Below are 21,318 nucleotides of genomic sequence, written 5' to 3'. Positions count from 1 at the left end.
GGCAAGCCAGCCTCCTGCTGAGCAGGGCTCAGCTCTGTTTGCTCTGCCTGTAAATCCTCAACAGGGATGTGCCCATGTCAGCCTTTGGCTCTGGTTAAACAAGGTGACACCGTTCGGGGCTTTTCTCCAGGGTTGTTTAATGGCAACGTGTGTCTTCTTGAATTTAGCTGCGTAGCTGCACAGGGAAAGAAATGTCACAACCTCAGATGAAAGCCCTGGGATACTAAACAAGTGCACATCCCGTGGTTTCCAGAGGTAGGGAGTTGCAGCACAGGCAGTGGTTTCCATCCACCAGGCAGAAAATGGAGTTACTTGTGCTGACCACAAAGTTGCAAAGTCCCTTTCAGAGGGATGAAATAGCAGGAGCTCTGTGAAAGTGCTGATGGTGTGTTGGCACCGTGGGATGAGGTCAGCAGGTCTTTAACCCTGCAAGGCAAAAATTCCCCTGGCTTCAGCAGGAAATGGTCTGGGCAAGAATAGCTCAAGCAGCCCTAAGGTTTACATTTTCCATTGTGTGAATCACAGTGGCTGCTGAGCAGGAATAAAGGAGCTCCTTGGTCATCAGGAGTGGCTGATTTAGCTGGTTGGGATGGAGTAGGTGTAAAATGCAGGATGCCACAGGAGACCTTCATCACAGTGAATCCTGCTCTGTGTGTTGGCTGTGCTCAGTGCACTGCTCTGCTGGAGCAGCACTTTGAATAAAGCAGTTTGTGGTACCCAGGTGCCATCCCACATGTTGGATTCAAGTGTCCAGTGGACTTGTAGCTCAGGAAAGAGAACAAACATGGGCTTGTTTATTAACCTGTGGTGGGTTTTCTGTCCCCAAAAGTCTGCATTGGGGTGATTCACTAAGGGGGTCATGTTTGCCCATTAAGCCATGTGTTTTCCCTTCCCCAGAGGTGACACTGCAGGTAGCAGCAGACTGCCCATGCTCCTCTGGCCTGCACTGGAGGGTGACGAGGGCACTGAATGGACACAGCCTGGGTGATTTTCCCCCAGACACAGCCCTCACCTTTCCTGACCTCGCCCCTCAATACCCACCAATTTTTGGAATATTAGTGGCACGTGCAAATGGGGATTGAGCCAGCACTTGGTAACACTGTGTGAACATTGCTCCTTGGGCACATCCACTGGGCAGGGACAGATGCAGTCTGTGCCCATCCCTGTCCCCTCAGAGAGCAGCAGTGCCCAGGCAGTGCCCAGAGGGGCAGAGGTGATGCCCAACTGAGCCATCTCTTGAGGTTTGCTCAAAGTGCAGTGGCTGCAGCAGTTTGTACCACATGGCTGCTGAGTATTGATCTTTGCTCACCTCCCCAGCAGTCCAGAGCTCAGCTACGCTGTCTGTGCAAGAGGAGAGCATCTGCAGCAAACTCAGCAGTGCTCGAGCCATGAAGTCTGTCCCTCCTGCAGTGCAGGGGATGGCTGAGGTGGATTAGGGACATAGAAGATGGTGGGAGAAAAAGGGAGGTACAAGCAAGAAATAGTAGTTCAGTGCTCACTCTTCACTTGATCTTCTGGGCTTGGTGTTCACTTGTGCTTCTGGGCATGCAGCTTCACCTCTCTCTGCTTCAGCTGGCCTAGCAGCAAAGAGTAATTATCACAAAAAATAGGAGTGAGATCCTGACCCTGGTGACGTCAGTGGAAGTTTTTGCCACTTACTTCCCTGGGGCCATGATTTCACCTAATGTGTCATACAGATGTATCATGGGGTTCCCATTAATTCTGATTTTGATGGAGCTTTCTGATCAATGGGGGGAAAGGGCCATGGGAGCACAGAGGAAGATTTATGGTTGCTATTAGCAAGTCCCTTTGGGATTGTCTCTGTTAATGTTTGGACAAGGCTCTTAAGAGCATGGTAGGGCCTCTTATGCCTCTAACAAAAACACAGAGCCATGGTTTCTAGCAATGAATCAGGATAATTTCCATAAATTAAACCATGAGGTATATTTGGTATTGTTGTTGGCCGCTATGGGAACTGACAGGGAATGATTCCTACCCATAAATCCCAGTCTAAAATCAAGTACATGGAAATGGAAGGGGACTTTTGCCAATGTGGAGATGCTGGGATCTGAATTTTGGTGTTAGCATACTGTGACCCTGTGGGGATCCAAGAACTTGCAAAGAAAGAAAGAAAGAGTATATTGCTAATACACTTTTGTAAATTATTTTTTGCACAATGCAACTTCTCTTATTTTATGTTGCACATTCTTTGGATGTTTAAAAATACATGTTTTAAAGTAATTCCTGCCAGTTTTCGGCTTTACTGCGGAGTAGCAGAGGGATTCAAAAGCATGTAAGCTGATTAATAAAGAGTAATATATTTGACCAAAGGACATTTATAGGGCTGTTACATTCTTTGCATATTCCTGCTTATCTTCTAATTAGCCTTTTTTTTTCCTTATGGTCAATTTTTGCTGGGTTGGGGTTTTTTTAAGGCATCTGGAAGATGTCAAGTTAGGAGTATAAAATAAATTGAAACCTTGATAATGCCTGGTCTTCAGACTCCTTTTAGCAAGCAGAACAATTAAATATACAGGGTTACAAGCATTAAGTGAAATGGGATATGGCTTCATCCAGTTTCTTCCCAGTGTTCAGATTTACTTTGGCTCTAATAGAATTAGATGATTTGCCTGATACCTACAGTAATTAGATCCAAACTGCAGCAAAGCAGCATTCCTGGCCACGCTGAGATTTCTCTGCTCACCCTGCATTATTTATGGGTGAGAGTGGGGAGCAGACTGATCCCCCACATCTGCTGGGACCACTCACACGACTCTGCCATGTGCAGTGGTATTTTAAAGTGAAAACGGTGACAGAAGCAATTCCCAAGAGCAGGGAGCACCAAGGTGACATTTTCTTGATGTTAAAGTTTAAATGGAACAAATCCATGGGTGGGAAGGAGCATCCCATCCAGCTCCCACAGTGACACCTAGAGCTGGCCTGGGAAAGGACAGGGTTACCCAGGCCTGGGCTGGGGATGTTTCTGTGCCCTGCATCTATATATACACACATTTCCTATTCATTTTGTTCAGCATAAAGGGATAGCTCTTAATTCGATTTAATTCGCTGAAAATTTCCTCTTGCCATAAATAGGAGCCTAGAGAGAATTGTTTTTCCACTGAGCACTGAAGCCTGGCTTTCAGAAGCACATGCACAGGCAATTGCACATTTCCTTTGCCTTTCATAGCTGCTTATTGCATGCATAAATAACCATAGTTAGCTATTTTCTTGCATATTTACAAGATGTCTGTGCATAATTGTGGCAGCACTATCAGCAGTTTAGCACCAGCTCTGGCTTGGTGCATTGGAGGGGCACTGTGGGCTTGCTGTCCAGAGGAGATTCCCTGTAAGCAGAATAGATTTTGTAATTCCTCTGAGGAGCTGGGACTTATTTTTTGATTCCTTAAGATCTCTGGTTATAAAGAGAACTGACTACCTGACTGAGGTAATTTGTGAATCTGTGATGCCTTCAGTTTGTGCAGGCAGTAATTAGAAAGCAAGTGTTTGAGATTACTCACACTGGGAATAAGAGCTGCAATTACCTGAGGTGGACTGTGCTTCAAGGCAGGGAAAGAAAAGAGAAAAGGGAATGACAAGACTCTAAATATTGAACATAAATTCTGGCTCTAAAGAAAATCGTGAACACTTCATCCAAAGGAAAGGAAGAAGTGCTTTTGAGAACTTGTGAAAAACAATGAAATGTAGCATCTTTGATTTACTGTGTAAGGAAACAATGAATCAGCCAAGATTCAACAGATTGATTTAATGTACAATTCCAGATGAAAGGAAGGGACTTAAAATGTATAGCAAAGCCTTAGAATCATTTCACAGATCTCTTCCCCTGCTGAAATCTTTCACTTTCTTGACTAAAAGTCCAAAAAGTCCTTTAAAAACAAGTTAGCAGAATTGGCTGAACAAGCACAAACTAAGAGATGATGAGGGCTTGAATTTATTTTTAAAATATGTTCTTTACAGCTTGTACAGGCCATATCTCCAGCCTGGGGCAGAGCATTACTTGTTAAAGCAAATCAACATGTTTATGTTAGATTTAAGCTTGATCTATAAATAGGAATTCAAAATGGATCTGAGCATCCTCTGTTTCAGATGTTAACTGCATCCCAGGCTGTGACTGTATCTCACTTCTCAAGCATTAGCTCTGCATAATTAAATACATTTTAAAATATGTGTTGGATGCTGACCAAAAGAATCAGGAAAAGTTCAGCGATCCTGTTGGGACTCTCTCCCTCCACCAGAAAACCATATGGTGTAGCCAGGCTGGTAGCATCAGCGCTGTCATGGGGCAAAACAGAAGAGCTGGAAAGCCAGAGCAGTTGGAATTCCAAATCCCTTTGGGATAAATCCCTTTGGGACAAATCCCTCTGGGCAGCATTGTCAGTGCCAGGGAGTGTTGCATACAGACTGAAAAGATGCCTGGGAGATGATAGCTGGGACACCTTTTGGATGGGGTCTGTGGCTCAGGGAGGGAATCCAGGACTTGTGCTGGTGAGGTGACAAGGTGGGAAGTCAGGCATGGCAGGTGGCCATGGCAGCAGGCTCAGGGATGTAAATGGAGTGGGGATTTTTGCAGGCTTGATCCAAAGTCTGTCAGAGAAAACAGAAGGCATCCCACCAATTTCACTAATCTTTGGACAAGACTCTAATCCCAAACATTCAAGCAAAAAGATATCTCAGGGAATTTTTTGCAAAGCCTCCTGAAGTTAGGAAGATTTCTGATCACACCCTAGAGCCCTTACACTGGGTTAACAGGAAAGGTTAATGCTGCTTTCCATTTCCTTCTACTTTGGAGGGAAAAGAGAGGCTTTGAATTGCCTGAAGATGAAAAGTAATGATGGGATTGGGATTTGTCTTTAGCAGTGTGCCAGTACATCCAGGAGCTGTGTGAGACTTGATTTGAAGTACCTGCTGTGAGCTAGCAGGTTTATAAAGCCTGTACAGAGCTGTTTGTGACCTATGGTGTTACAGTATATTAAAATATTAAAAAGAAAATAAAAGGTGAATTTAGAGTGTGACTAGTGGTTCCTTTGGAATCAGCAGACCCTTGTGTTGCAAGGATTTTGTAAAAATCCCTGGACCTGCTGATCACAGATGTGATAGATTGCAGTGGTGCAGCATCCTGCACTCCTTGGAAAATGGGATGTGCTGCTCCTGGGTGTTGTACATTCTTCAGGAATGGGCAGAAGATAAAGGCACGAGGATGTCTCCAGATGAGCAAATTATGTTTTTTTGGGACAAACCCCTGGGAGATGACAGGCCACAGTGGCCAGAGTGACATGTTTCACTGAGGCTGGGCAGGAAAGGGAGAAGCACAGCTCAGAAAAGGAGAGGGGAGCCAGTGTGCAGATGTGATGCTGAGTTAGGACAGAGGAAGTGATTTGACCTAGAGTGGATCATCTCCAGTGAGATCTGCTCTTCTCTGGCATTGTCACCCCCCAAATTTGGGCACCCTGGCTGTTCCAAAGCTGCTCAGTTTGCAGGTACAGCAAGGGTCTTGTTGAGCTCAAAGGAACAGTCCAAGCTTAGGTGTTCCCCTCTCTGCAGGGATTACAATGTCAACACCAGCCTGGATGTGGAGGGTGGCCTTGCCTCACCCCCAGCCTGGCCAGCACAGCTGTGGCACTGGAAGAGCTGCAGTGAGTCTGAGGAATGGGGGAAGCCAAGGTGGAGCTCTGGCACCGAGGCGTTTTCCATGCTCCACGGGTTTTCCAGCCTGCAGGGTTTTCCACCCTGCCCTGCCCTAAAGCACAATGGGACACAATCCCCAGCAGTGTCCCCCTCTGGTTTCAGAGTTCCAAAGCTTGCTCCCAGCGGCAATGGAGGAGCCAGCAAAACTTGTGTTGGGATGAGGCTACTGGTGCAACCAATTAAGGCAATACAATAAGATGGATCTAAAAAGATGAGGGAGATGCTTTTGTCTTACTTCAGCTCAGTTCCTTCTGACAGGAAGGCAGGCTTTTGTGTCTCATGGAAGAATTATTCTGAATTGTTAATCTTCTTCATGCATTTGCCTGCTTGGTGATGACATCCTTGCTGTTGAGTTTGCCTGCTAACAAAATCATTATCTGTTGAGTGGCTTTAATTAGCTGAGAAACCAGTCCTTTTAGTGTCTGAAGCTCTGTGCCTAGAGAAGGGTGCTGAAACTTCCTTTTTTCCTTCTTTGCTTTGCTGTGGTGGCAGGGGGTTTAGATTAGTGGATCTTTAAGGCCCCTTCCAACCCAGACCATTCTGTGATTCCATGTTTCTTTGAAATGCCAGGCCTGTGGTGGTGGCTGAGCAGGGAGGGTGGTGGGGAGTGCCCTGTGTGTGTCCCTGTGGCCATGGCCAAGGGCAGCTCCAGCTGCCACGCTAACCAGGGCTGCTTCCAGAGTGCACAGATGGCCCCAGGGCACCCCAGGCAGGGTTTGCACTGGAAAGTTTCTCTTCTCATCGTCCTCAAGCTCTGAGCTGGGCATGAAAAAGCTTTGTCCTCCTCCTGCCCTCAGGTGCAGACCTGTCCTGCACAGGGGAGGGAGTTTAAGCCAGGAAAGCCCTTTGCTTCTGCTTTACCTGGTCAGTGCAAATTGCTAATGCCCTTTAATTTCTAATTATTTATTTGTTCCTGTGGGATAAAGTGAAAAGGCAAGAGACTGCTGGGATCAGCAAAACAGCAGGACAGGAGGGATTTTATTCTAGGAGAAGTGTAATTACACTGACCAGATTTGCATAGCATTTTGTTGCAAAAATATAGGTTACAAATGTTGAAAGAGAGCTGATGAACTATCAGTGATAAGGCACAGAGATGAGTAATTAAAAAGATGTGCAGTTAATGGCTTTGGTTAGAGAAAAAACATGTACAAGCTGTATAGGTGGAACAAGGGCAAGTCTCAGCCAGAATTTACAGAGTAAGATAACTTGACATTTCTGTAGTTCTCCAATTGACATGGCTTTTGTCAGAACTGCAAAGAAAGGGATTGATTATCTGATGATTCCTAGAAAACATCTTTAAAAGACTGACTCATCCACACAGCCCTGCTGGCCTTCCCAGCACAGAGGTGCATTTAGGAGTCAGGCTATAGGTCATTCATTTATTATGAAGCTTGTGATTGAGGCAGCAGAAAAGCAGCTGTTTTCTGAAGTATATGTTTATCTTTTTAAAGCAGACTTACCATCAAGTAAAATGCATTTTCTTAAATTCTTTTTTATATATATGTATATTAATCCTGATTTTAAAAACACTATAATCTGGCTGTTACTGTGACATTGTTCAAGTTTTTCAGAATGATATGAATGAGTATCAAACTCCCATTAGCTCCCAGCTGGGAGATGAGCAAAGTCACTGTCCTTGTCACCTTCACTGTGCTCTTGTGCCCTCCCAGCCAAGCCAGGCTGCTCTGCACAGCTCTGCTCTCATGTATTAACCACCCTGGGATCCCTGGAAGGTGGTGGCTGGGCTTGGCTAAATTTCCATTGTGCACAGAGGAGGTGAATTTCCATATCTCTGCTGCTCAGGAACAGTTATTAAAATCGCAGCAGAGATCAGAGATTGCTACAGTATCTGCTCACACTTTTAATTAAGGAGCTGTCTGCTGTGCACTGGGCTGTACATCCCAGCTGCAGCTGTCTCTGAAAGCACCCCATCTCCTTTCCCAGTGTGAGCCCCTTGTTAAAAGGGACTCCAAAAGCAAGAGATGGGGAAAACAAGACTCCAATGGTTTGCTTCTATGGGTGCTGTTCATCTGGGGTGCCTATGGAGCCCATGGTGGCCAGAAAAAGGCAAAAATGGTCAGGAAATACAATCCATGCTTAGACCTGGCCAACACTCAAAGCCCTTCCCTGTAATCTGTGAATAATCTGTTGCACAGTTGGGATCACTCTGATACCACAGTGCTGAGCTGATGCAGAGAAAAGCAGATATGATTTGGTTTCAAGGAAACTGTCAGTAGATCTATGTTTCATTTTAAAGCTGTTTTGTGTTCTTCCCCCACAGCAATGAAATCAGGAGGCACCCAGCTGAAGCTGATCATGACATTCCAGAACTATGGACAAGCATTGTTTAAACCAATGAAGTAAGTTTGAAAAGTCTGTGATTTAAAGGGGAATTGTGGTGGAGTAGCCATTTCCTCGGCTGTTAAATTGTGCTGTAGGATCTCCCAAGGTTAATGTGTCTGGTTCCTGAGCCTTGATGCTGAGCCTGGATCTTCAGGGTCTGCTGATCCCTTGTCCTGCTAGACTGGTCTTTGGAAGAGATGCTGAGGAGGCTTCAGAGACATTACAGTCTTCTCAGGAATGTTATTTACTGTGATCTCTGTGAAATCTCCTGTCATAAATACAGGATGTTTTCAGCATTTCTATCTTGTGTAAACTTATTCCAGAGGTCTGAGCTTTATCTTGTGTCAGTGCTCCTCTGGAACATGGCCAGCCAAGAGAGATGATTCAGAACAGCTTTGGGAAGAGCTAAAGAGTATTTGTCTGATAAATTAGAATTTAATCAGTTGATTTATTATTGTTTGCATTACAGAGTGGTATTAGTCATTTCATGGGGTCTATGCTGAATCTGTGAAAATGAGTTTATCCAAGAGTGGTACTGCAAGGAAATGACTCTGGAGAGAAAGGGAAGGACTAGGATTGTGCAGCCTTGATTTGTGCCTGCCTGGATCCCATTGAGATGAGAGAAGTTATTCAGATACAAAAGAGACTCCTGAATCCTGACCTGTATGTTTATGTTGTAAGAAGGAAAATGACTCTGAGCTCATTGTAGAGGGTTTAGCAAAAGCCACCCAGGGCTGCAAAATGTTTAATGGAGCTATTCAGTATCTGTGCCAAGGGTACCACTGGAATAATAAATTAATTTCCTTTTTTTGTTCCCACTGTAGAGAAATTTAGTTAATTTCCTCTAAGATGATCCATAGAAGACTAGAGTAGCTGAGAATGGGAGGTTTGGAGTATGTGTTGTCACTGTGTTAGAGCTGTAGTGGGGAACACAGCTCAGCAGGGAGCTACTGAGATTCCCTGTTCCACAACAGGTTTTGCTGTAGATTGACTTTAGACAGGTACAGATTTTACTTGATTTTATTTTACTGCCAGAAAGGTCAAAAAATTGGTCTGACCTTCCTTTAACCCAAGTTCAAGCAGAACCCTCCCTATGTGCCTCTATCCTGGGAATCACAAGAAAATCCTATGAACTTCCAGGAAGCACAAGGCATTTCTGCAAAGGCCAAATGCCTCTGTGCCATTTCCCAAACTGCACACAAATCTCTCCATGTTTCTAGGGGATTGCTGGCTGCCTGGGAGAGGCTGGAGGAAGCACAGATGATACTGGCAGCTCAGAGGGAAGGTGGTACCAGAGAGCATCTGCTCCAGCACCTGCCCTTGCTCTCCCTGTGCTCTCCCTGAGGGTTTAGATCACCAAGCCATGGGCCCATCCCCTTTATCTGCAGGTTTGATGCATACAGGCACAATTCCTAATCATGTCTTGTTCCACATGCAAAATCCAGAGCCAGGGGGATTCAGGCTGCCTTTGAGTATTTGGCAGAGTCATGGTTGCACTCTTGGCTTTTCACATAGTGTGTGACATGTTCCTTCTGCATCTCCTCAGATGCAGATAATCTCAGCCTTTGTCTTTGGTATGACATTGTGATTCTGGGAGTGCTAATGAGGTCAGATCAAAATACTGCACCATGCACAGCCCCAGCAAGATGATGGATGACAACAGAGGTGTAGCCACGTTCCTGTATAGAAGCAATTACTACCACCTACTAGAACGATACCAGAAAATTATGATATCTTAATAATTCCCTTGGCTTGATTTGAGGGGCAGAAACACCCTCTTTTCTCACTGCTCTTTGCACTGCATAAACCCCTGGAAGAAGCATTCAGCAGCTGCTTTTCCAGGCAGCACACCTTCCAGGAGCAGCACTGCTGCAAATGTGCTGAGTGTGGCTGAGCACATTAGTGATTTGGAGTAAGGGTGTTTGCAAGCATTTGTCTTCACTCTGATAACAGGGAGCAGGGAGCCAGATGCTCAGCTAGCATAAATCTTCCTAGCTCCTTTGGCATCTGGTCCCACTGGCCTCTTTCTCCACCTTATGGACTGTGGTTGATGAAGTTCTTGGACAGGTTTGCAGCATCATTTCTTTATACAGAAATAAGCAGCCTAGAATGAAATAAATAAAAAGAAAAAAACAGGCTTTAAATCTATGAGACTTATGCTTGTAGGATCTTCTTAAGGTCCTTGACAGCTTCCATGATGTTTCTTGTGCTTCCCCTTTTCTATAGGGCACCCTTTTTAACCAGGCCTCTCAAAGCTGGATGTTCCTTCCCAGGACAGGAGGCTGTAGGTAGCCCAGAGACATTTCTGCTCATCAGGCCTGGCAGGCATTTTTTTTCTAAGTAGTTTAGAGCCATAAAATATAATTCTGGGGGCTACATCTGAGATGAGCTCATTGAAGGAAGCCATTGGTGGGTACTCAGGTTGTCTCCACCTGGTGCATCCTACATTTCACTTGTTTCTGTGTTATCAGCTCTGAGGCTTTTCAAAGCAGCAGAAATTACACTTTTTTTCCTCATGACTTGATAAGCCTCTTCAGACAAGCAACCTCCTTCATGAACACAACTATTAGATAGGGCTGAGTGTAGGATTTCAAGCCTGATCCCAAGGAATATTGACAGGAAACTCTGGATTTTCCCATCCTGAGATCTCAAATATTGAAAGCTGCATGCTGTGAGGTACATGGAGGGTATTCTGTAGACATGAGGCCAGTCCCAGGCTCTGCTTGGATTTGATTTGCTGGAATTGCCTGGAAAGCTGTTTTTGCCACACAAAACTGTACTCAGTGCCTTCCAAACTGAATTAATACCTGCTTGAGTGGGATTGCAGCAGATAGCAGAAACATGCCAGCCCTTCCCTGACACATTTGGGCATCTGCTCATGGGAGGGGAGCTCTCCAGACCTTTGGCAGTGCCTTCTACAGGGCAGCCACAGCAAAATGTGCTCCCTGGAAAACTGCTGAACACACTGCAGAACTGCTCTGGCTGTCTCTGCCCTTTCCCAGCCTCCCAATTCCACACTGAATTTATCCAGGGAGCAAGCCAGCTCCGGAAAAGCCCAGGCAGAATTTGGAAATGGGGAAATGAGAATCAGCCTTTGGCATCTTTGTGCTCTGTGTTTGACATTAACTGACAGCTCTTCATCTGGACATTGATTCAGGCTAGTGGAGCAAATGAGAGAAGTGTAGCAGTCAGGGAAATGTGATAGCTGTAAATAAAGCCTGATCAGCTGCAATTATTTTATTTACCCATGGCTCTGCATCTTCATTTCTGAAATAATTGCCCATAAAGTATTGCAGAAGAAGCCAAATCTATTTATAAATCCTATGGCCCAGTAATAATAATTCCAAATGCATGATAGAAAAAGCACGTATTTGCTAAAACTCCAGGGAAGATTTAATGTATTTGCAATGTATCTTACAGTTAATGTGTACTTTTATTCAGCTCATAACAGTTCAATCATACAAAATTATTACCATATGGGACAGAAAAAAAATAGCAACCTCCCCTCCTCCCATGATTAGTGTATCTAACTGTACTAGTACTGTACATGCAACATAATAAAATTTATTTCCATGACTGCTGCTATCTGCAGTTGCAGCTTTCTGTATGACTTATCAGGTAGGGATGGGTAGAGCCATAAATGTCAAAAGAGTTTTGGCTCACTTGTCCAAAAGGAGCATTTGTAGCTTTGTAGTTTTATTTGGTTTCCCTTTGTTTCTGCTGGCTCGTGGAGTTAAATAGCTGGCTCAGCCACAAAACCAACACACTATTTTTTTCCTCCCAAGGCTTTATTCTTGAAGAGGGAAATTCTGCTCCAGCAGAGCAAGCATTAGGATTCCTATTGCACTCACTGGTGCCAGGATTTTGAGAGGTTTTTACAGTTCCTTATGGAAAAGCCAAATAGGATCAGATAGAAAATTATACCTTGTTATTGGAGTTGTGGGAAAAGTGTCCTGTTGTCTGTGTTTAGGAATGACATCTCTCGTCCCATTTTTATAGACTGCATTGTACAAATGTGTGCAAGGGGTATTCATTATAAAATCTTTGAGACTTATTTGTTCCATTCAAAGAAATACTACTGTATCTAGTGAACTCAGTTTTGACTGAACACATAAAAGCCAGTTCTGCTCCAACTTTAGATTTTACTTGATATTTTTAACATCTTCTTTTTATTCTTCTGATTTTACAAGTCACAGTACCGGATTAGAAAGAGCCACATGACTCTTTCTTCTAGTAGATGAAGTTTGCAGTTCAAGTCTTTAATAAAGTAGAGCCAATTAGTCTCAAGGGGATAGCAGGCCAGAAGAGGATTTTGGGGTTGTGAAATCCAGTCCCCTTGACTCATGAGCATTCATTAACTGATCAAACACTGCTGACTGTGTTATTTGTAACTTTGACTCTCACTGTCCCTCCTGAAACTTGCTGCTGTGGAAATAGTGCTGCCCATGGGAGCAGCTCCATGTTCCTGGGGCCTTCAGAGCCCTGACCCATCCCAGTGCCAGCACAAAACTGACTGGTAGCCACAGACTGGGGCAAACTGCTCTCTAATGAAAGAAGCACACCCACCTTTCAGTTCTGTAATGCTCCTGTAGCTACCTCGTGGCTCCAAGACACAGCTGTTGTTAGCTGGGCTGAGATCAAGCAGCCAAGGTCATAGAAAAGCTAATAGTGTCCCTCAAGGGCGTGGATGTGACACCTGGGGACGTGGTTTAATGGTCAACACCGTGTGCTGGGGGTTGAGTTGGGAGCTGGGCTTGGCAATGCTGTGTTAGTGGTTGGACTCAATGATCTTAGGGGTCTTTCCAATTTAAATGAGTTTATGATTCTGTGATTTTTCTTTCAATTGGCAAAGCACAGCTTTTCACTGGCTTTTACATGTCATACTTAGAGTGACAAAGGATTAGCAACATTCTTCAAGTTTCTCTTTGATTTGCTTTTGGACTGTTTGACAAATAATGCATCCTTTGATAGGGATATTAAATAGTCCAAACAATCCCTGTAATACAAACAACTGTTAATCATTTTAATTTCCCACAGTTCTATTCCCTTTCTGAAGTTGTGGCTGTTGTACCTGGGAAGTGCAGCCTCCAGGCTTGATTATCATATCAATTAGGGTGGTGTAATCCTTCTGCACTGGTGGCACTGCTTCCAAGCCAGAGGAGTTGAAATGAACTCCAGGATGGAGGCTGCTGAAAGATTGCTTTCCTTATTACATTGCATCTCATGCTGTTTTGAGGAAATACGTTTTGCCAACCTGTTACATGTGAGCTGGCAGGCATCCAGTATAAACATACTGTTATAAGTCAACATAGCAATTAAATCAAATTGCAATGTTTTCTCTGAGCAGCTAGAGAAGTGAGATGTGCATCCAGTAGCTGCTCTGCTAGGAGCCTTGCAGGATTAGCACTTTGGCACTCTGGAATGTGCTCTGTGAAACCCAGCTGATGGTCACTGGTCAAAGTACAGCCCAGCCACTGAGCTTTGTCCCTGGGCTAAGCAGTGTTTCTGTGCCAGCCACTGCTTCTGTGCAAGGCGCCTTACTGGGGAGCTGAGGGTGAACTGGTTGGAAAGGTTGAAACTGGCATTCCCAGCATTCAGTTCATGTAGGAGTATTTTAAAATTGCAAGGAATGCTCTCATTATATCAGGAAGAGGAAGTGCTTTCATTGCTGCTGCAAGGAATAATCAGTAATCAGATATTCTATGGATCTCATCCGTGAGATTTGGGCTTTTTAAGGGCATTCAAATCCTTGCCAGCCAAATCCCTGCTGAAATGTTTACCTGAATAAGACTGATAGGGCACATTTGATTGTACTTGTATCAGGAATAAATCTGGAGTTAACTGGATGGATTATATCCTTTGATATTTAAAGTGCATGAGATCTGAATGTGATCCTAAATAAGGACAGTGGAGGATGCTGTGTAGTATTTTAGCTCTTTAACTTTTGGTATATTATGCATGAACTGTTTTTCTCTTTTATAACTAATCCTGTTCATCTGATCAGACTTCTTCAGTATTTCAGTGCCAATTGTGTTTCAGGACTCAGCAGTGTCTCTGGTCCAAATCTCATTTATGCAGATGGGAAAATTTGTGGTGACTTCAAGGAGAGTTGGATCAGGATTGAGGCTGACTGATGGCCCTGGACATCAGTGAAATCCAATCTCTGTCCACCACTGTGCTCTGCATTTCCCCTTGCCACAGCTCAGCAACTGCTGGTTGGAATATTGATCAATCCCATCCAGCTCGGGAGCCATTTGTTCTCAAATTCTGCAGACATGTTCATGGAATGACCCCAGAGTCAATGTCTGCAAGCCCAGGTAGCTCAAAGGTTGTCTGTTCAGATTAGGGTCTGCAGGGACCTGTGGCAGCAGATTTCACTGTGCCAGCAGCCAGGAAGGGAAGATAAACCTCCTTCCCTCTCTGGGCAGCAGCTCTGGTGTGCTTTCCCTGGATTATCCCTCCTGGAGCAGGGCAGGATCTGCTCTAAGCCAGGACTGGACAATGTGAGTCCCAGTGCTGGGAGGGACCAGACCTTCTTCCAACAAACCAGGGCTGTTTGCTGGATATCACCATCTCCATGGGGTTCAGCTCCATCCCACTTCCTAGCACTGGGCAGCTGCCATCCACCACTGCTGGTGAATTATCCCCTAAATCCCTCTCTCCTGACTTCACCATGGCATCTTCAGCTCCTGACAGACTATGCTCTGCAGCTCACAGAAATGCCAACACCACAATCTCTGTCTGGGGCTTTTTGTACAGCCTTCCATTTTTCCTCAGCTCATTTGCTGGGCTGTTTTTTTCCAAATGATAACAGGATGCTCAATATCTGGTTTTGTTCTTGTCTTACACCAACACAAATGGGCACAGGTGCTGCCTGTACCTGCCCCTTAACACTGTTTGAAGGGAGACCTGAGTCTACAGTCACATTTTACAGTACAGAATTGTCCCTGCTTGATTAGCTGCCTTCTAGGTACTCATAGAATCTTGCTAATTAGTCTTTGGGAACAAAGACATGATGGTGTTTATTTTTTCTTTAAAAGGCAGTCATTGCAGCAGCTTTTTTTTTTTTTTTTTTTTTTACATTACCACAGTATATTAGGAAAGAACCATATTCAGTGTCTGATTTTAATCAAGCCACTTCTTCACTTTAATTTTCTGCATACCAAGAAGTGCAGTCCTGTGGCTTTGTCTTTTAATCAGAGAGGCACTTTAGCTCCTCTGTTCCTTATTTCACACAGTTTACCATGTATCAACGGAGCAGAAAAGCAAAGAGCTGGCATGAAATGCATAGTCTGTAATTTACTGCTGAGTAGCAGGGCTTGGCACACAGGGGACTGGTGGAGCACTGAGGTAAGATGTCCTAGTAAATCTAAGCCAAAAAAAAAAGTGTCCGCAATGTTTTCAGTGGGTTATGCAGATACTGCTACCCTGAAACATTCCATGGGAATTTGTCTCTGTTTCTCTACAATTTATAATCCTTAAACTAGTCTCCAGAGGCTGAAATTCAGGGAGGGGAAAATGATTTGTGCAAGACTTGTGGCATAAACCACAGGCTGAGGCTGTTTTCTCTCTGGAGCAGCTCACATGGCTTTGTCCTGAGGATGAGTTGCACCATCCTCATCTCACCCTTTGGGAGGAGTTATTTTTGGATGTTTTATGAAGCTAAATTGCTGTTTCTCTGCCCCTGGTCTTTATCTCACACAGAGATAGCTCTGGGGATCACTAGCGCTTTGGAGGAGGCAACTGGGGATTTGGCCATTTGTGCCAAGATTTGTTTGAAGTTTGTCAGCTCATTTAAGCCCTCAGCATTTCTACAGGTTTTTGAGTTAGGGCTGCTGGCCATCCAAAGGGGCAGGAGATAAGCAGCAGTGAAATGGATCTGATGAAACAGCAAGTGTTGGACTGAGGACCCGTGCCCAGCTTCTCCAGAGGTCAGCAGCTCAGGCAGCAGAGTTCAGTGGTCAGTGACAATGCAAAAATGGTGTGGCATTGAGGACAGACCCAAAGCCTGTCCTGCAGGTCGAGACAGGAAGGGTTTGGCAAAGCTTAGGAGAGAGGGCACAGCAGAAATCCCAGTGGCGCCCTTGGAATGGTGCTGTAGGTGACTCACTGCTGTAAATCAACAAATAATAACTGTACTGTTAATAACACAGATTTAGGGCATGCTGAAAGTTCCTGAGTTTTTATTTTTTTCCTTTTCAGTGTCTAGTTCAATAGTCTTAGTATTTTTCTTCTTAATTTATAATTTTTCACCCTGCTGTAGTGTTCTGCATATGGGTAAATAAAAGTGAGAAAGCCTGAAAGACTCATTTGCATGTGAAGAAGTGGCAGAAACACAGAGTAAGTAGCATCTGCAAATGTGTGGGAGCTGGAGAGTAGCGGGGGGACAGCAAAACTGTTGTAAATAGAAGCAGCTTAAAGTGCAGGATTATGTGCTATGGATAATAAAACACCCCAAGCCTGCACATAAGCCAGATACTGTTCTCAGCAGCAGCATCCAGCTGATCCTGTTAGCACTTCAAGGCCCTTTTGTAAACCTTGCTGGTTGGTAGTCCAAATTCTTCGTGCCAGGCTGTTCACCTGGGCAGAGAACATGTAAGGCTGGCCATGGAGACCTAGCAGAAATATTGCACACAGACCTCATCTATACACAGGCGGTGTATGGATTTTAAACTGCTTTGATTAGCTGGCACCAGCAGCAAAAGGAATGGAGATGTTAAATAAATCTATAGGTTTATGGGAAATCTGGCAATAATTGGTATAATTTGCTTTGGTTTCCAGTATGAAAGCTTAGTTTGAGTCTATTTCATGATACACAAAAAGGGAATTTTGACCCAGTATATTTGTGTTTTCCTGTATTCTGTGCCTGTTTGAATCACCGCTCTTTGGCTGTAAGATAACACAGCCAAAATTTTCAAACAAATCTCTTTTGCATCTGATTCTTTAGGGGGTTTATTAGGCAGAAAATTTTATTCCCAAGCCATAAAACCCAGAGATTTTTCAGCCTTTCATGTTGCAAACCCAGGTTTTGTGTTGGGGCCCTGAGTGAGCCCCAGCCAAGAGGAGGGAGAGCAGTGCTGTGGTTCTGAGCCAGCTCTGCCTTGTGGGCTGGCAGTGGCAGACAATTGACAGCAAAATCCTGGTTTTCTCCATAGGATTGAAATGTGGGGCTAGGGGCTGTTGGCAGTAGAAGGATGGGGTCCAGCAAGAAGCATTTGTGCCAGCCCTGGAAAAGATGGGGACAGCAGCCGTCCCCTCAGCTTGACTCAGTGCCACCAGGACGGCTGACTCTGCTTTTCCCATTGCCTAATTTTCCTATTCCCAGAGCCAGCTCAATTTTTTTTGCAGCCTCTCAGGTACAGGGTAACTGGGATTTTAGCCCAAAACTTGTCCTTTAATGCTCTGCCTGACCTACTTGTCACAGCCCGTGGGGAGCCGCGGGGCTTTCTGCTCCGCTTGTGCTTCTCTTCCAAGAGTCAGGCTTTTGTGCCCAGTGCTATCATGGTGCCTTGAAGTTATCTTGGCATACTCTGGGTATTATGGTACAGAAGCTGGTTTTTCTGTGTTTCAGTAGCACTCAGGGCACTGATGCTTTGCCTGGAGCATGGCAAAGCTCTCATGCTGCAGCATGGAGGGCAGTGCCAGTCCAGAGAGAGCCCATGGCCCTGGGCTCTGTGAGCACAGACAGGCCCTGCTCTGTTAGCAGTCAGTGAGAGATGGATTCTGCAGCAGATCCAGGCCACCTATTCAAGTCCAGGTTCCTTTGGCACCCGTGAAATTGTCTGACAACTTGTGAGCAGGCAGAGTGCCATGTGAGCAGATGGGCTGGCTGTCCTGGCAGCCAAGAGCCTGGGATGCTCAGCTGGCAGAGGGGAATGGGAGCACAGCTCCTCACTGCTCCTGTCCAAATGCCTGTCCCTCCTGAAGTTACCCTGGGAAGAGCAGGCACAGGGGGTGTCTGGCATGGGCATGGGGTGTTTCACAGCAGAGATGATACCCCCACATCCTGCCCTGGGCTCCTGCAACTCCAACACTGAGGACAAGGCAGTTTCTGAGATGCTTTCAGCCCAAGCTCCCCTCTGGGGACAGCTGGCACCTGCCACCATCCTGTGTCTTCCAGAGACTCAGCTTGAAGTCAACAGCATAGCAATTATTTTTTTAACTACCTCTGCTAGGTGGTTTCCTATGAGAAGTGAATCCTGAGATAAAGGGATTAAAACATCCTCTTCGAGGCTTCAGAAACTGTCACAAGGACTTTCTCCAGAGAAGGCCTTAATGCTCATCACCCTGAGGGGCAGCTCTCCTCACACAGGCATGCACTGCATGATGATTGGCACATCATTAATTAACTGCTATTAATTAACCCCATAATCTGAAGGGATGGGGAAGGAATTCCTAGCAGGGCTGGATCCTGTCATTTTTTTGAACACTGGGGTCCCCTGTGCTGCTGCATTCCCACACCCATCTGGCTTTGGGACTGAAGAAGCTCATAAAGAAGGCAGGACTAATGAACAGCCTTTTACAGGCCCCCATCAACTGCCTTCATTTCCTGGCAGCCACAGTTCAAGTTTTGCAGGAGAGCAGCTATTTGTATCTATTACTTGGAGTTTAGAGGAAGAGGAAAATGGAAAAAAATAAAAATTAAGGAATTGCTTGTTGCCTTTCAGACTCCCCTTTTTCCCTGCTGTGTAGGGTGTGATGCTGTGAAGGATAAAGGATCTGTCCCTGATATAACACAGGTCCCACATGTCCCATCCCTCCTATTGGAATGGTCGTGCTACACAAGCCCAAAATCAGGACAGGAAACCAGTCCTGCCTCTCCTTGTTTACTCCACCATGGTTCCCTCCCTCCCTCCCCACGGCTCTTCAGCCCCAAACTGTGCTGAAGGGCTCAGCTGCACCCAGAACAGCAGCACAAGGCACAGTGCTTCTCCTGCTGGCTTCAGCTGGGCTTTTTTTGGTGTCCTTGAAGACTTTATTTTGCTCTCATCATCTTGAGCCAGCCCATCTCTTGTGCCAGTTCTGCCTAGTGACCACTAACAATGTCCCTGTCAGGCAGCAGCATGATTATAGCTTTATTTCACTAATTTTGTCTGCATTTGCCTTTCAAGGAGCAACAATGCAGCAATTCTGAAGTCTAAATGTGGCCTAAGGGCAGAAATTGCCCTGTTTGCCCACAAACACCAGATTCCTGGGGTGATGCCAGTCTCAGTAAGACATCAGTGGTGCTGATAAGCCAATAGTAGCAATCACTGCTCCGTGCTTTGCTGATGTTCTGTTCTGTGTCCAATATTGTTGACCCTACGCTTTTGCTGTTCTGTGCTGCATCCTTTGGCAGGTGAAGGACCTTCTCAGTGATCAGAATGGTTCCTGGGCTGCAGGAGGAGCCCAGACCCTTGTTATTCTTGGCGTGGCTGGCTCCTTTTACACTGTAAATCAGTGCTCATCCCTCCAATGCAGCTCCAGGTCCAGCTGTGTTAATCCTGCCATTTTGTGTCTCTGCAATTGGGAACAGCCTCCTGTTGCTGACATCTGAATCACATTTTTAACAACAATTTCCTTTGTTATACAAAATGATGCCAAAGCAAACACTGGTGTTGGAGGCTCACTGTCTGGTTTAAATGACATGGACCTTTAAATGGATGAGGACTATGAATAATTTTAATGTAGGTCCTGGATTTGTGTTGTTTACTTGCTTGTTTTTGAAGGATTTTTTAAAAATCATTTTCCCTGGCAATGTAAGCCTGTCACTCTTGCAGTAGGACAGTTTGGAAAAGCTCCCTGATCCCTCTTAGCTAATTGTACTGTTATTATGTTATTAGATTCTCTCATCTTTCGCTTCTCCTAAAAAATGTATTGAATTGCCTGGTATTGCACCAATTCTTTATTGCAATGTCTTCTAGATTTAAAAGCTACATGTATTGAAACTATTTTGGTGTTACCAAAGATATTTAATATCTGTGAACTTAAGGAATGTATTTTCTGGCACTCAGCAGTGACTCCAAAGCACCAAAGAATTGCACTCAACAGCCCTGAATTTCAAAGCCTGACATCACTGCGAGCAAGGAATACAAATCCATCAACAGGAGCAGGATTTTAATTGCTTTTGAATGATTCTATAGAAATCTAAAATTGCTTTATGGGATAAAAAAAAATCCCAATTTTTGTCTGTGAAGAGGTTTTAATTCTGGTGAATAAAATAAGTGGTTTCTGGAATAATACAAGATTTTTTCCCCTCTGACTGTGTAGCTGTTCCTCCAGCCCCTGCCTGCTGGGATTTTATCCTTGAGCAGTGAGACATCAGAGTTCATCAGACATTATATGTGGCAATTGCCAAGCCAGGAGAGGCTGTTTGGTGGCTGGAAGATTTGTGCTTCTATTGCATTCACTGTTAAAAAATGAGACCACCTGCATCCTTTTGCAATGTGACCTTCTCTAGCTGGTCATACGCTGTGTTTTCTTTGTGATCTGATCTGATTTTAAGGGTAATCAAAACACCAACAGTGCTTTAAAACCCAATAATACCTTGACTCTTCTTTTACGTTTTTCCTTTCTTTTTTTTCTTTCCCTCTATTTTTTTAATGAAAGGAATGAAAACCTTTGCAGACATTTCTACATCTGGCTTAACTTCTAGTTACATACATCCTCAGGGAGTGCTGGAAAATATTACTTCTCCTGTTTAGAAGAGAAGTAAATGAGTCATATTTTCCAAAATAGTTTTCAAGGAAAGGGATATCAGAAGTTGTTTGTATTTTTCTTTTCAATAGACTTAGTGAACACTTAAAATCTGGTCTGTATCAGGAGAGGAGCAACACCAGGGTGTGAGTGGTTCCTTTGCCTTGGCAGATGGCAAAAGCCTGTCCAGCTGGCAAGTGCTAGGGCTGAGCCCCCAGGGATGGGGCAGCCTGAGGGTCCTTTCCCTGTCCCACCCCTTTCCTGTGTGTGGGGTCAAATGCTGTGGCCCTCCTGGCCTGTAGAGAAAATAAAATCTGCTCTCTCGTCTCATCCCAGCATTTTGTGTGTGAATCAGCTGGAGGAGTCCCCTTCCCCTCCCTAAAATATTTAGGATGTCCAAAGATATCCAGGGAGAGCACAATGGAAGCTGAGACCCCGAACAAGCCCAGGCCAGGACACAAAAAAGTTTCCATATCGCCCATGTCCACCCAGAGCTAAAGTTACTAATGAGCTAAACCATCTCAAAGGTGTTCAAGGACATCAACAGACATGGCTTGAGTGGGGCCATAGCAGCAGCTAATACAGAAGTAATATTTC

At 44.8% G+C, this 21,318-nt stretch overlaps 1 protein-coding gene across 1 annotated transcript in view; it reads left to right on the top strand.

Moving 5' to 3' along the window:
* Positions 1 to 21,318, top strand: part of FAM20C (FAM20C golgi associated secretory pathway kinase) — a gene marked incomplete at its 5' end in the record, with an annotated part of 55,820 nt that overhangs the window by 2,703 nt on the left and 31,799 nt on the right. The window contains one exon of the mRNA XM_039731859.1: positions 7,985 to 8,063. Within this exon, the coding sequence (XP_039587793.1) occupies positions 7,985 to 8,063 (79 nt within the window). The remainder of the gene's footprint in view (positions 1 to 7,984; positions 8,064 to 21,318) is intronic.

This window comes from Passer montanus, unplaced genomic scaffold, assembly GCF_014805655.1.
Source record: "Passer montanus isolate IOZ18808 unplaced genomic scaffold, ASM1480565v1 scaffold8, whole genome shotgun sequence".
In the NCBI taxonomy this organism is placed as follows: domain Eukaryota; kingdom Metazoa; phylum Chordata; class Aves; order Passeriformes; family Passeridae; genus Passer; species Passer montanus.
The sequence above is the reverse complement of the archived record's forward strand: the minus strand, read 5'-3'. Positions and strand labels throughout refer to the sequence as shown.